Source organism: Caenorhabditis remanei, chromosome IV (genome assembly GCF_010183535.1).
Source record: "Caenorhabditis remanei strain PX506 chromosome IV, whole genome shotgun sequence".
NCBI lineage: Eukaryota > Metazoa > Nematoda > Chromadorea > Rhabditida > Rhabditidae > Caenorhabditis > Caenorhabditis remanei.
In genome coordinates, this window is record NC_071331.1 from 11,933,554 (window position 1) to 11,946,534 (window position 12,981).

General features: G+C 36.6%; 5 protein-coding genes across 5 annotated transcripts; 3 read left to right on the forward strand and 2 right to left on the reverse strand.

Annotated features, from left to right (window-relative positions):
- Nucleotides 1-197: 197 nt before the first annotated feature.
- Nucleotides 198-1,920, forward strand: GCK72_013423 (uncharacterized protein; the record flags this gene model as incomplete). The annotated part of the gene is made up of 4 exons (XM_053729843.1): nucleotides 198-449; nucleotides 549-1,230; nucleotides 1,465-1,732; nucleotides 1,782-1,920. 4 exons carry the CDS (start codon nucleotides 198-200, stop codon nucleotides 1,918-1,920), a joined length of 1,341 nt encoding a protein of 446 aa, XP_053584615.1.
- A 250-nt stretch (nucleotides 1,921-2,170) lies between these two features.
- GCK72_013424 (uncharacterized protein) lies at nucleotides 2,171-4,118 on the reverse strand (the record flags this gene model as incomplete). Its single annotated transcript, XM_053729844.1, has 4 exons — nucleotides 2,171-2,221; nucleotides 2,344-2,461; nucleotides 2,519-2,596; nucleotides 4,015-4,118. 4 exons carry the CDS (start codon nucleotides 4,116-4,118, stop codon nucleotides 2,171-2,173), a joined length of 351 nt encoding a protein of 116 aa, XP_053584616.1.
- A 155-nt stretch (nucleotides 4,119-4,273) lies between these two features.
- GCK72_013425 (uncharacterized protein) lies at nucleotides 4,274-5,616 on the forward strand (the record flags this gene model as incomplete). Its single annotated transcript, XM_003089551.2, has 7 exons — nucleotides 4,274-4,337; nucleotides 4,393-4,449; nucleotides 4,525-4,610; nucleotides 4,926-5,025; nucleotides 5,071-5,142; nucleotides 5,189-5,347; nucleotides 5,450-5,616. The coding sequence occupies 7 exons, from the start codon at nucleotides 4,274-4,276 to the stop codon at nucleotides 5,614-5,616; spliced, it is 705 nt and encodes a 234-aa protein (XP_003089599.2).
- Nucleotides 5,617-5,781: 165 nt separating this feature from the next.
- GCK72_013426 (uncharacterized protein) lies at nucleotides 5,782-6,573 on the reverse strand (the record flags this gene model as incomplete). The annotated part of the gene is made up of 1 exon (XM_003096222.2): nucleotides 5,782-6,573. One exon carries the CDS (start codon nucleotides 6,571-6,573, stop codon nucleotides 5,782-5,784), a length of 792 nt encoding a protein of 263 aa, XP_003096270.2.
- A 323-nt stretch (nucleotides 6,574-6,896) lies between these two features.
- GCK72_013427 (uncharacterized protein) lies at nucleotides 6,897-7,965 on the forward strand (the record flags this gene model as incomplete). The annotated part of the gene is made up of 5 exons (XM_053729845.1): nucleotides 6,897-6,917; nucleotides 6,967-7,224; nucleotides 7,270-7,369; nucleotides 7,412-7,636; nucleotides 7,832-7,965. 5 exons carry the CDS (start codon nucleotides 6,897-6,899, stop codon nucleotides 7,963-7,965), a joined length of 738 nt encoding a protein of 245 aa, XP_053584617.1.
- Between the last annotated feature and the right edge of the window lie 5,016 nt (nucleotides 7,966-12,981).

Genomic DNA, 12,981 nt, shown 5'->3' on the forward strand with positions numbered 1-12,981 from the left:
TTTACACATCATTCTTTGAAACGAGAAACGAGAGAACTTGACCTCAATGATAAAACGGCAGAGAGTGTTTCTTTTCCTACAGAGTACACAGTGTAGACAGAGTAGGAATCAACGATTTGTCATCACTCTAACCCAATATAAATAGACAATTGAGTTTTCAAATTTTCAAACATTTCTTGTCTACTTTTTCTCTCAAAATGTCTCTGAAAAGATTCCCGAATGCTGAAGTTGTTCCATCGGAAATTCTCGGTGAGAAACTGAAATTTCCGAATGGAAGAACTGCACAGAATCGTTTTCTGAAAGCTGCGATGACTGAGAGATTGTCCACTTACGCTCCAGAAGACTTGAAAAAACATGGACTTCCGACTGAACATATTCTGAATATTTATGACAAATGGGGTCATGGACAGTTTGGAATGACGTTGACGGCTAACGTTTTGGTTGATCCAGTGAGTCTATTCACCCCAATTACTGTTTCTGCTATATGCTAAAACAATGTTGCCATCTTGTATTTAGTAATTTCCTTATTCTCTGACTGACATTTTCAGACAAACCTCGAAGCAGTGGGCAATGCGATCATCTTCAAAGAAGGAGACAGTTCCGAAAGAAGAGTTCTCTACACCCAATGGGCTCAGAAAATGAAACAAGACGGATCTCTGGCTATCGTCCAACTGTCTCATGCGGGAAGACAGACTCCAAGTTATGTGAATCCATCGCCATGGAGTGCTTCTGATGTTCAACTGAAAACTCCGGATAATCAATACGGAAAACCAATTGGATTGACTTTGGAACAAGTGAAAACTGAAGTGATTGACAGATTCGTGTATGCTGCCAAGTTCTCATTTGAATGTGGATTCGATGGAGTGGAGCTTCATGGCGCCCATGGATATCTTCTCTCTCAATTCACTTCTCTCACTACTAATAAGAGAACTGACAGATATGGAGGATCATTGGAGAATCGGAACAGATTGATTCTTGAAATCTATGATGAGATCAGAAAAGAGATTCCATCGGAAGACTTTTTGATTGGATTGAAAACAAATTCAGTGGAGTTCCAATCAGAAGGAACCACACTGGAAGATGCCAAAGAAATGTGTAGAGCGTATGAAGAAAGAGGATTCGATTTTGTAGAATTATCAGGTGGAACTGCTGAAAAGTTCCTCTTCAACCATGAGAGAGAATCGACGAAGAAGCGGGAGGCGTTCTTTGCAGAGTTTGCTGAGCAGGCTAGTCGCAAGTTTTTATTATAAGTCATGCAATATGCTGCGGAATACTGAAAAGAATAGAGGAGGCTGGAGATCTGAATTTTCTGAAACCGTAGTTTTTTTCTTTTTGAAAACTTTCAACGTTCTTATTTAATCAGATTTCGCTTGGAATAGATGAGCTTGATACGAAATAAGAATATCAACAAACATCAAATTTGAACTTTCTGGAACTATAAAATCACCTTTCAGATCCGTCCAGTATTTAAGAACACAGTTGTCTATCTGACCGGTGGATTCCGTACAGTTGGAGCGATGGTTGATGCAGTTCAACGGAATACAACACAAGGAATCGGACTGGGACGTCCAGTTACTGCTGAACCAGATCTCCCGAAGAAGATTCTCAATGGTGTCGTCCCATCAGCAGTGAAAGACGAATTCAATCAGAATGAAATGGGGAAAACTATCATGGCAAGTTGCTCACAAATCGAGCAAATGGGAAGGAAAAGCGTGGAAACTGCGGGTGGAAAGTGAGTTTTTATAGAGGAAAGTGTGCTTGAATAACTCTGAAACTTTCAGTCTAATGGATCAAATCAGTGACTTCACAGATGGGAGATTAGTTGGAAAGTACGATGAAGCAGTGGTGGAGTTTATGATAGAGTTGAAGAAGGATTTAAGTGAAGGAAGAACTCCTAAATCTATTATTGTATTCAATTGAAATTAACATAATAAATAAATAATTGTTGGATATTCATTTTCGTGCTTCAAGTTTGCTTCATTCCGAGGGACATTTTTTTGCCATGGAAGATTAACACACTGTGAAATGGCTGCTTCAAGAACGGAACCCGGAAAAATCACTTCCTGCAAAAGGAAGTGATTTAAAAGCGACCCAAACCAGGATTCAATTTATCTTACCCACAGATTTTCTCGTCATTTTCCGATGTGCATCAAGCGATTCCATGCCACCTTCACTCACAGAGAAGAAGTTCTAACATTCCACACCACTCGTCAACGAACTCCTTAAATTCATATATTATTCAATTTGAATATGATCTCAGAATCAAAACTCACCTTGTTCGGCAATTGTATCGACCTGCTTGCTTCGGCCTTGCGACCAAGGCTTGCTGCCAATTCAATTTACCTCATCGCTTGTCCTGACACAATCCTGTTGCTTCCGATCTTCCCGCGTATTGCCATTTTGACTGATCAGTTCACACATCACACAGTTCACTTCATGTACATGAACGTCTCGAATTCTGCTGCTAATCTTAATTTTTCTTTGGTTTTTCAGTTGTTTCAAAGTTAGAAAAACTCACTTGGCATTGCGCAGATGAACATTAAGATGGAAGAAGATGGACAGAATGGCACAAACGTCTTCCACGGGAGTCGTATAACTGAAATGAATAAAATGTTTATTGTTTGAAAATTACGCGTCAATTTTAGAGTTTTTTTCCTTTCCAAACATTAAATTCTCTAATTTTGCTCAGTGCCTCCAAAACTACTTTTCGCTCTCTTCTCACTGACCTGGATTATAGTAGTGATGCTCAAAATGAGGAGTTCCAGCAAGATCGTTATCGTCTATTTTGGAGTTGAGAAATTTTCGAAATGGAAGAAAATGGTACTTTTATATTCACAAAGTATGCTCTCAGAGGTCACTGGGAAAATCGAAGTTTTACTTATTTTGAAGTGTTTTTTCATTTTCCTTTTATTTTTTTAAAAGTTTTTTTCATAAAAAACTTGAAGCATCATTAGTTACAGTACCGGACAAAAAGGTATCAAGTTTTGGTTTTTTCAGTTGAAAATGCCGAACTTTGAGTGTGTGTCATAGTAAAACTAACTGTCCCACAAAATAAGTGTTTATGGAATCTAATAGACCAAGTGTAGACCTCCATTTTTGTAGTTAACAACTTTTTTGTACGGTCACTCCCTAGCAAGTTTCATATTCCCAAAGAAATTTCTCCCTAGAATCGACCCATTTCAGTGCAAAATAGTGCAATTTTTGTGCTGTTCACTTAAAATTACTATAACTTTCCAGGAAATGTCCGTACAGAAAAGTTGTCAACTACAAAAAAGAAGTTCTACTCTTGGTCTGTTTGATTCCATAAAAAGTTATTTTCTGTTGCCCTTCTACATTGGATCACGATTAGTTTATTAAATGTGTTAACAATGCTTTCAAAATCAAAAAATCAGGAAGATATCGAATCAAAATGTTTCATTCAGAATTAGATTTGGCGCATAAAACATGAAACGGAAGCAATAATAATTATACAGATTCAAAGTTATAGTGAGCGATTGTCTGGGCAGGAATGATGTTTTTTAATCTCGTGAATCGCCGACAGGCAAGGTTGTCGTACGGCCGGCCGCGGCTTTTTCTTGAAAATCTCAAACAGTCGCGGTCGGCCCAAAAAAGTGCTGGCACCAGTGGGGGTCGAATCCTGGCTGTCAAATTGGTACCAAAAAGTCAAAAGTATATAAAGTCCTGTTTTCCCTTGAAACCCTAGAAAGCCGCGGCTGTTTGAAGATTTCAGGAAAAAGCCGCGGCCGGTCTGGATTCAGTGAGCACAGCTCTATAAATTTTCTAATCAGGTTAGCGAAGACACAGTTTTTTTTTCAAATTTACCAATGTACTTGTTTCACATTTTGCTTATATTTTTCTTCAGATATACTGTGTTTGTTCTTTTGAAGACAATATATATTCTAATTTTTTATTCTAATTTTTTAAAAATTGACTAGACCCCTATATAGAAACCTGTATAGAACAGTGTTTGATTCCAATTGCTCCCGATGTTTTAATTGATTAGCTCCCCCTCACCTGTTCATTAGTTTCCGGTGGTCTGCTGACTCACTCTTCTTAAACTGTTGACCTGTTCCTCCGTTTTCTAATTTTCCTTTTCCGTTTTTCCTCTGTTTCCTCATTGGCCACCTTTCTCTCTCCCTCTCTTCTTCTTGCTCCCAACTGATAACTATACTCAATTTTTCGATAAAAACTTGTCGTCATTCAGTTATCGACATATAAACGTTTATTACACAATCAAGACTCTCTTTCCACAATAATTTGACGCATTTTAAAAATGCGCTTCGACTTTCGTACTGTATCCAGAATCTGTTTACTCTTGATTGTTGTATTTTCAATTGGTAGGTTTCTGGAGTAAAATATTCCGAATAATCTTAACATTTCTCTAATTTTCAGAATCAGAAGCATCGCTTGTACACAAACACAAGGCAAAAGTAGTGAGAGTGGCGAGAGGTAAGAATTGTTTATTACCGTTTCGGCGCCAATTTTTATAGATTTTTTAAAAAAGTATGTTGACTGAAATTACAGGGAATGCAGAAGAGAAAACCAGGCTAGCGGATGGAACGAAGTTTGAGAGATTTTCGGAGAGAGATGTGCCCCCACTTCCGATTGAAGTATGGGTTTCCCAAGCTTGAGAAAAATAGTTTATAAAAGAATGGGTAGTTTACAACATGGACAGTAGAAATTGTTTGATTGATCTCATTTTGGAGTAATTTCACTATTTTGAGATCTTAAAATTATAGAATGAAGAGGAGTTGGAGGATTCTTTTTCTCAGTTTTTCTAGAGGTAATAGAGCAAAGTTAGAAGAATTGGATTTATAGTGATCATGAATGTTTTGTTTTCCTAACATTATCAAGGGAAACATCAACTTTTGTTTACAAATACAGAACCGAGAAACAAAAAAATAATTTTCATTTGAATATTGCAGGAAGAAGAAGCTGATGACTTGAACGATCCAAGAATCGGACATCTGGATAAAGACGGTGGAATCGCTGTACCAGTTGATTCAGAGGGAAGAGTTTTGAAAGGTTTGTATGCTTTTCTCAATATGACTATCCCGCAATTTCATTCAGGCTTTGAATACCTTCTGAAACCGATTGAGATTGAGCTCGATGATGAAGAGAGTTTGAGAAGCAGACCGTCTGGTAAGACTTGATGACATCAGAGTAGAATAACTGATTTGTGTTGTAGGAGACCAATACGAAGCACCAAAAGATTCTGAAAATGGAAAGCAGAAGGATTACAAACCATACCACAATAGTCAGGATCTTGCTCCAAAACCAGAATTCTTGCCAGATGGACAAGAGACGAATGGGGAAGAGTATGATGATGTGGCCAGTGAGCCAAGAGGTAACATTTTCAAAAAAATTATACTGTTTCCCAGAGAAAATAACTGACATTTTGATGCCCCCGATCAGTTTGTGGTATGGCGCATTATCCCTTTTTTTGCAGAATCTCTTCCCGACATTCCCAATTTGCCAAAAATGGATTATTCTGATTCTGGAGAATTAGATGAAGATTTGAAGGCAGAAGATGGTGCTGGAGAAGATGATGACGATACAAGAGTGGCTGAAGAGGATTTGAGCGACTCGGAGAGAAGAATTGTTGGTGGTGAGTAGGGTTACTGTAGACGTTTCCGAAACAGAAGAAACACGATCTAGAAAAAAACGCAACAACTGTTTCTGATGTTCATATTATTTATTGATTGAGGGAAGATTCTAGAATATTACAATTCTAGACAATTAGTGCAGAAATTAAAGAGAAAAAACAAGAAAATCAGTCAATTAATTGAGCTCGAGCAGTTTGATCGTCTTTTCCATCGACTTCAGATTGTGATTCCATTCGGTTTGATTCTCACAGTTCTCCTTGAGATCAGCCAACTGATATTCCAACTCTTCGATTGTCATTTTATGCAAATTGACATCAATCTGCAGGTCTTTGTTCCGATTCGACCATTGTCTGATTGTCTCCTTCGACTTCATTTCTTTCGCATTCATCTCTTTTTGAAGATCTTTCATCTGATTTCTCAACAACTCATTGTCTCGTTTCAACTCGTTTATCTCATTCTCCAAACGCTTCGTTTCTCGAAATGACTTCAACGAACATGACAGATTCTCATAGCGAACTGTCGTCAATTCCTCTTCTTTATTCTTGAGTTCATCTCTTGTTCTTCTCAATTGAGACGACAGAAAGAAAAGAGTGGAATCGTCTGTTCCGTCTCCTGAAGACTTGAAGTTTCTCTCGATTGATCTTGTCAGACACTCCACTTTCTCTCGTTCAGAACTCAAATCACTGCATAGTTTTTCATTTCGACTCTTATGGAACTCAAGTTGATCGTCCTTTTTGATCGATTCTTCTCTCAAAACGGCAATTTTTTCATTCAATCTGTTGACTTCGAGTTGTGTTACTTCTAATCCAAGATGTCGTCTTGCCGTCGTACGTTTCACGTATCCATACTTTTCTTTGATTTCGAGATGTTTGATCTTTCGATCTTTGATGTAAATGTCGGAACGAAGAGATTCGATTTCTGCTTTTGAAGCGTCGAGTTGTTGTTGTAGTTGAGTGATCGTATCCATTGTGGAGAGAGATGAGATCTGGAAAAATCGGGAAATTAATTCACTGAAGAAATTGAGAAATACAATTTCTTGGGTAAAAAAGAGTAACTTGAAACAGAAAAAAAATGTTAAAAATGGAAAATCAATGACAATGAAATCATAAAACAGAACAAAAAACAAACGAATCAAAACAAAAAGGGGATAATGGCTACTCTTCTTGCATTGAATCGCGGGTAGATCAAATTTTGGTCTCGCGCGCTTTTTTTGAATGCGGGTCGAAAGAAAGACATTTCGCTCTGGGAAGAATAGGTCAAATTCAATCAAAACATGTCTACAAAAAACTTATGGGCATTGATGAAACGCTGGTCGAAAAAATTGTGAAACCGCATTGCATTAAACTCAAAACTGATCGAGATCATTCTAGAAGTGATCGTTCCAAGCAGCAACATTGAGCTTCCAATTTCTCGTGATGAAGTCAATGAGAGCAATAAATCAGCAGATGAAGTGGAACAACAAACAGAGATTAGAAGTGATGAGGATGATAATGAGAGAGATCGAAATGTGAATATTCCAAGTAATCGAATTGAGGAGGAAGAAGAAATGAATTCAGAAGGAGAGAACAGAGGAGAAGAGGAGAATGAAGAAGCGGTTGTGGATAATGGAAGAGATGAGGTTTGCTACAAGAGATTACTGTAGAAACTTGATTACTGTATTCAGAATGAAATCGAATTGACTGAGGAAGATCTCGAAGATTTGGCGAAGGATCTTGGAAAAGGAGTTTTCGAGAACGTCATGAACAAAGCATCTGAATTTGGAGGTATCACTAGATCCCCCTATTTTATATCAATTCTTCGTTTAGGATCAAAATGGGAATCAGAAGCTTCTGATGACGATAACAATAACGGTGTGGATCCAAATTCCGTTGCCGCTCAGGCCGAGATACCATCAGATTCTGGAAACTCTGGAGTGGAAGTTGTAGAGGCTGAAGAAGACTTGGATGGTGTAGTTTTACCTGATGAGGAACTTTCTGAGGAGGAATTGGCTCGGATTGCAGCAGAGAGCTCGAAGCCGAAGGAACCAGTTGGTGAGTCGATCATGTTTTATAGAAATTGCTTGGTCATAAAGGTCAGTCAATGTAGTTCACGAATGTTCTCGTAATTTATAAACTCGTGGAAACAGAAAGGTAACAAAAACCAAAAAAAAACAAATTTATCCGTAGACATATCGTTTTCTCTTAAAAATTGGAAAAATTGTGCTTACAATCTCCCATTAATTTCAGTTCCCCAAGCTCCAACTCCCAGTTCCCGTGTTCGTGGTGGCCGAATCGGAAGTGGAGTTCAACCTGACTCAGCCAGTCAACACAATGTTCTCATTCAATTTATCACTGTTGCTCTCGTTTTTCTTCTTCTCTGAATCTTTGTATGTTGATCATGTAATCGTACCACAAACTTTTCTGTTACAAATTCTTGTCAAAATTTTTCTTCGAACTTTAAATAAATTCCAATCAAAGAACCCCTCCAGTACTGATCGCCTGTTTCTTCAAAATAAATTAATAACTTTTCCTTTTGGTTCTAGATATTTCACCAGTATTGATTGCAAAGTAAGTTCTTGGAGGAATTCCATTTTGTTTGTCCCCATTGCTACAAAATTGAAGCACTGGATGGTTTTTGAATATCTCAGATTCCATTAGAGGATCTGTGACTCCAACGAACACTTGAAACCAGGAGCTGGCCCGACAACCTCTACCGTTGTCCTCCTCGAATTCGGCTTGAATTTTCAGGTTTTCTGGTCTATAAGACGACATTCTGCGTGTTTCCCCTATATTCCCTTTCTGTCTCACATTTCTTGATCATTCACTTTTTAGATAAAATTATGAAATTACTGAAATAGTTTTCCTTAATCCCACCGCTCATTTTGTATGGTTTCCAATGTTTCGTGAACTTTCCGTCAATCATCAAACATTGCTTTCGGTTTTTTGATATGTCGTAAAACTATTGCAAGGTTTCAGCAACGATAACTTTTTTTTAGTTTCAGCGAGCAGATTGATGCGATTCAATTTTTTACGTCCAAGCTTATGACTTTCTTGATGCACGGTCACCTGTTTCAACATTATCTTTTGCGTTTCTGAAATGTTACCTGATAATTGATTAAGCTATCTATGAGTAAATGTTTATTGTGGTGTTCCTAAAACAGTAATAGTGCAACACAATATTTTTGATGGAATTCTCTTTTTTACTGTTTCCATAGGAATGTTTATGTTTTTTGAACCATATCGTTCTGGTTCTTTTTCAATTATTTTTAAAATATTCTCAATATCGTACATCATTCCAAATACTGTTTTTTAATCGGGAATCTATTTGAAACTCACTGTTTCAACACATCTGTTTCAGTTGGATATGATTTTAGCTGGCAGTTCGATCCGGTTTTTATCCGCTTCGAAGAATCAACATTTTTAAATAATGCTATGCTTCTAGAACGATTTTGGTCACTAACCTGCTGAAAATCTACAGTTTCAACACATTTATTTTCGTTTTACTCTGATTCCATCTCACTATTACGTAAACGACTGCTACTTCCTCATCCCAATTGATATACTCCCTCGACTACTATTATGTTTTTCTAGACACCTCCTACCGTACCCCTCATCCTTGAGGAATATCCTCCCCCTCCCTCTTAAACCAAAAAACTGAAAACTCGCTCATAAAATTAGTGAAACATTGTGTGTCTGTTTGAGAGTGATTCAATTAATTTCGTTTCCTCCCCCTCCCATCATCACCCTCTTCTCGTCCTTTTCGAGCAGTTTCTCTTCTATTTCCCAAATTTTTTGTGTTGTCGGAGGAGAATCCAACTTTTTGATGCCCTCCTCCCCCTTCTCTTTCTCGAAATATCCGAATATTTTTTGGTTGAGGAAGAAACTGGAAAAGAGAGGGTGGGACCACCAGAAATAGTTGAAGCGAAACGAATCACGAAATTTGATTTTCTGAGCATTTCGACACCACCACAACCATATGTGTGTCCTTTGCACTTTTCATTCGATTTTCATGTCTCGATTTGTTTGTTTTTTTTTTTTTCATTTTCAGAATTCTAACAACATAGTTTGAGTTCCATTTGAGATGGTTCCAATGACCTTTATGTCAAAAAGCCTATACATGATACATGATGACAAAACCCTTTCAAATTTATGAACTCTCTATTGAAAGGCGATGAGCTAGATGCTCTGGTGCATACTTCCAAGACATCGGCTCCGCCCAGTCGGCCTGAATTTCAAAAATAAGCCTGTTTTCCCTGAAAAGTTTTAAAAAATTATCAAATATTCAAGGAATAACAACTTTGTAGCAAAAACTTTGTAGCAAAAACCCAGCTCTCTTGTCCAAATTCCACGTTTCCCACATATTTTGATCTAATTCTCCCCAACTACAATTCCCGTTTAAAACTCCATATCTTCTCTCGGAACCATCTGTAATTTCCATCATTTTAATTCCAATTTTGCCTCTCCTCATGGGTTAATATGATGGGCGAGAACCCTGAAAACAATCTCATGAATATTCAGATGACTTGTTTTTCTTCTACGTGAGATCCTCTTCCTTTTTTTCAATTTTTCAGTTCAATTACTAGGGATTGACTCATAGCACTTTTTCATATACCGTTAAAACCAGATCTCAATTTTTTAGGATACTAAAAATATAAAATTTTTGAAACATTGAAATTTGTATTTTTTAATTTCTCAGAAAGTTTTTCTTCTAGTTAACTTCCTCAACAGGACATTTTTCAGCATCTGAAATTCCTTTCTCCAAAAACAAATCTCTCAGTAGAATTTTCGAATGCACTATTAATACATGAATACGTGCAGAAGACGACGAGTTCTTGAGACATCTCCTTCAAATTTATTCAGTTCATAATTTATTATTTTCTTGTCGAAAAAACGAAAAAAAAGCGAATGTTTGTTCAGAGATTTTTCTGGAGTTAATGTTCCAGCTGCTTTTTGAATTTTCTTGTTTTTCCGGGTTCGGTATAGTGATTTTCATGGTTTGAAAAAAACCTAGATTTTTGATGTGCCAACTTCAACAAAAGCCGTACATCCATATTGCGTTTTTCTGTTTCGATGGGCGTACTTGGACAAAAGAAACATACGTTTTGGAATCCATGGAATGTCATATCTGTGTGATGATCGGCACGATAAATTGACCTCGTGTAGACCTCCAAACCACAATTTCTGTTTCATGGCTCCATCATTTTTACCACCTGAGGAATCAACCAATAAGTATTTTTCTATGCTTTTTGTCCATCCTTAGTTCCTAGATATCGTTTCAACTCTTGTTGTTACGAACCAACAAAGATTCAACTTTTTCATTCTCCAATTCAGAATATCTTTTTTCTCAAACTTTGAACTTTTGTGATTCTCTGTGAGAAGTTAATCCATATTATGACAAGTTTGAAGGGAAGTGTCTCACTACACTTTGACTAAATTTTTGTTGGTAAAAACTATTTCAAAAAATCAAATTGACAGCCGACTTTAATCAGCTTCTACAAACCAGTTGAGGAAAAACTGTAATTTCGTAGAAATCCTGTTGAATTTCCCAGAAATTCAAAAATTTTTCCGTTTTCTAACAATTTTGAGAGATTCATTCAATTTCCACATCAATTCTTGGAATTTCGCAACACTCTTTTTTTCTGTGAAAACTCACAGGAAAGTTGAAAATTTGTGAAAAAACAGACGACGAAAAAAAATTTTCAAAAACCGGCCGTCTTATATCCTGCACCAACCATTTCTTTCATATCATGAGAAGCTGATGAGAAAGTTTTGAAACAGTATTGTTTAAACGTTGGGTTGAATGTGAGCTTCTGAAAAAGGCTTTGTAGAAGTTGTCGTTATGCTTCAAAGTAGTTTTCAAAAATTTCAGTTTTCCTGATGTCTTATTATGTTGATACTTGAGATTCTACACAGTTACAAAGCTGATATCATAGATGACCAGAAATTTATTATTCGTTCGAGCAAGAAGCTATCGTTATTGATTTTCTGAAACACTATTCTACTTTGAACGTTCTATAAGAATGTTTCAAGGGATTAAGTAAAAGTACTTGATGATTTTTTTAATGCACTTTTAACATCGTTTTGGAAATCCCTGAGCATTAGTCACACGAGTTCTATATAACTCTTCTTGAAAAGTTGATGATTGTTCTGTTTCAAAATTAAAACAAAAACGGAGACGGTTGTCTGTAATTGCTAGCTGGCGGTTAAATTTCCTATAAAAATCTGTTATTTATCAAAATGAATCCAGTTAGAATAATGCGATTGTCGCAGTTGCAGACCCCCTCTAGTTACAAAATGTCGCGGTTAAGGAGTTTTCTGTTTCAGAATTATCACAAATTGGTTATCATTTTTTAAATCTGATCCGCATTTGTTACAATAATATATTTTCCAAATTTCACTTTGATTGCACAACCGACCTCCTCTTTGCAGAAGAAACTGTTGTCTGATCTTCTTCTTCTTTGAACGTGTGTTTCTATTCTGAAATGAATGAGAAAAATGCTGAATAAGGAGAAGAAACGAACAAAACCAAACAAGCTGATAAAATAGTTTGGAAACAATATTTATGTTTGTATGTTGGGTTGAATGTGAGTTTGTGAAAAAGGCTTTGTAGAAGTTGCCGTTATGTTTCAAAGTAGTTTTCTTAAATTTTCAGTTTCGAGGGTGTCATATTATGTTGATAATTAAAATTTAAACAGTTACAATACTGATAAGACCAGAAATGTATCAATCGTTCGAGCAAGATGTTATTGTTATTGAACTTCTGACGCACTAGTTTATTTTGAAGTTCTATAACAATGTTTCAAATAATTAGCAAAAGTACTTTATGATTTGTTATTGCACTTTTAACATAGTTCCAAGTTGTCTCCCATTGCTCTGGAAATCCCTGAGTCACACGAGTTCTATATAACTCTTCTTGAAAAGTTGATGATTGTTCTGTTTCAAAATTATAACAAAAATTGAGACGGTTGTCAGAAACTGCTAGCTGACGGTTATCGCCTACCAATTTCCTACAAATTTCTGTTATTTATCGAAATGAATCCGGTTGATTGATTCCTAATTAGAATAGTGCTACTGTTGCAGTTGCAGATCCGTTAGTTATAAAACGTCATGGTTCGGGAAAGTTTTCTGTTTCAAAACTATCGAAAATTGATCATTTTTATAATCTGATTCGATGGTGACATTCGTCGTTATCATATTTTTATATTTTTCGAATCGGATTTTGATTGCTTTTAACAGTCTAATGTCGTCACCCTCTGCTCTGGAAATCCCTGAGCATTAGTCATGCGAGCTCTATATAACTCTTCTTGAAGAGTTGTTGATTTCCTGTTTCAAAATTATAACAAAAATGGGACACGGTTGTCTGAAATTACTAGCTGTTTTTTATCTCCAACAAATTT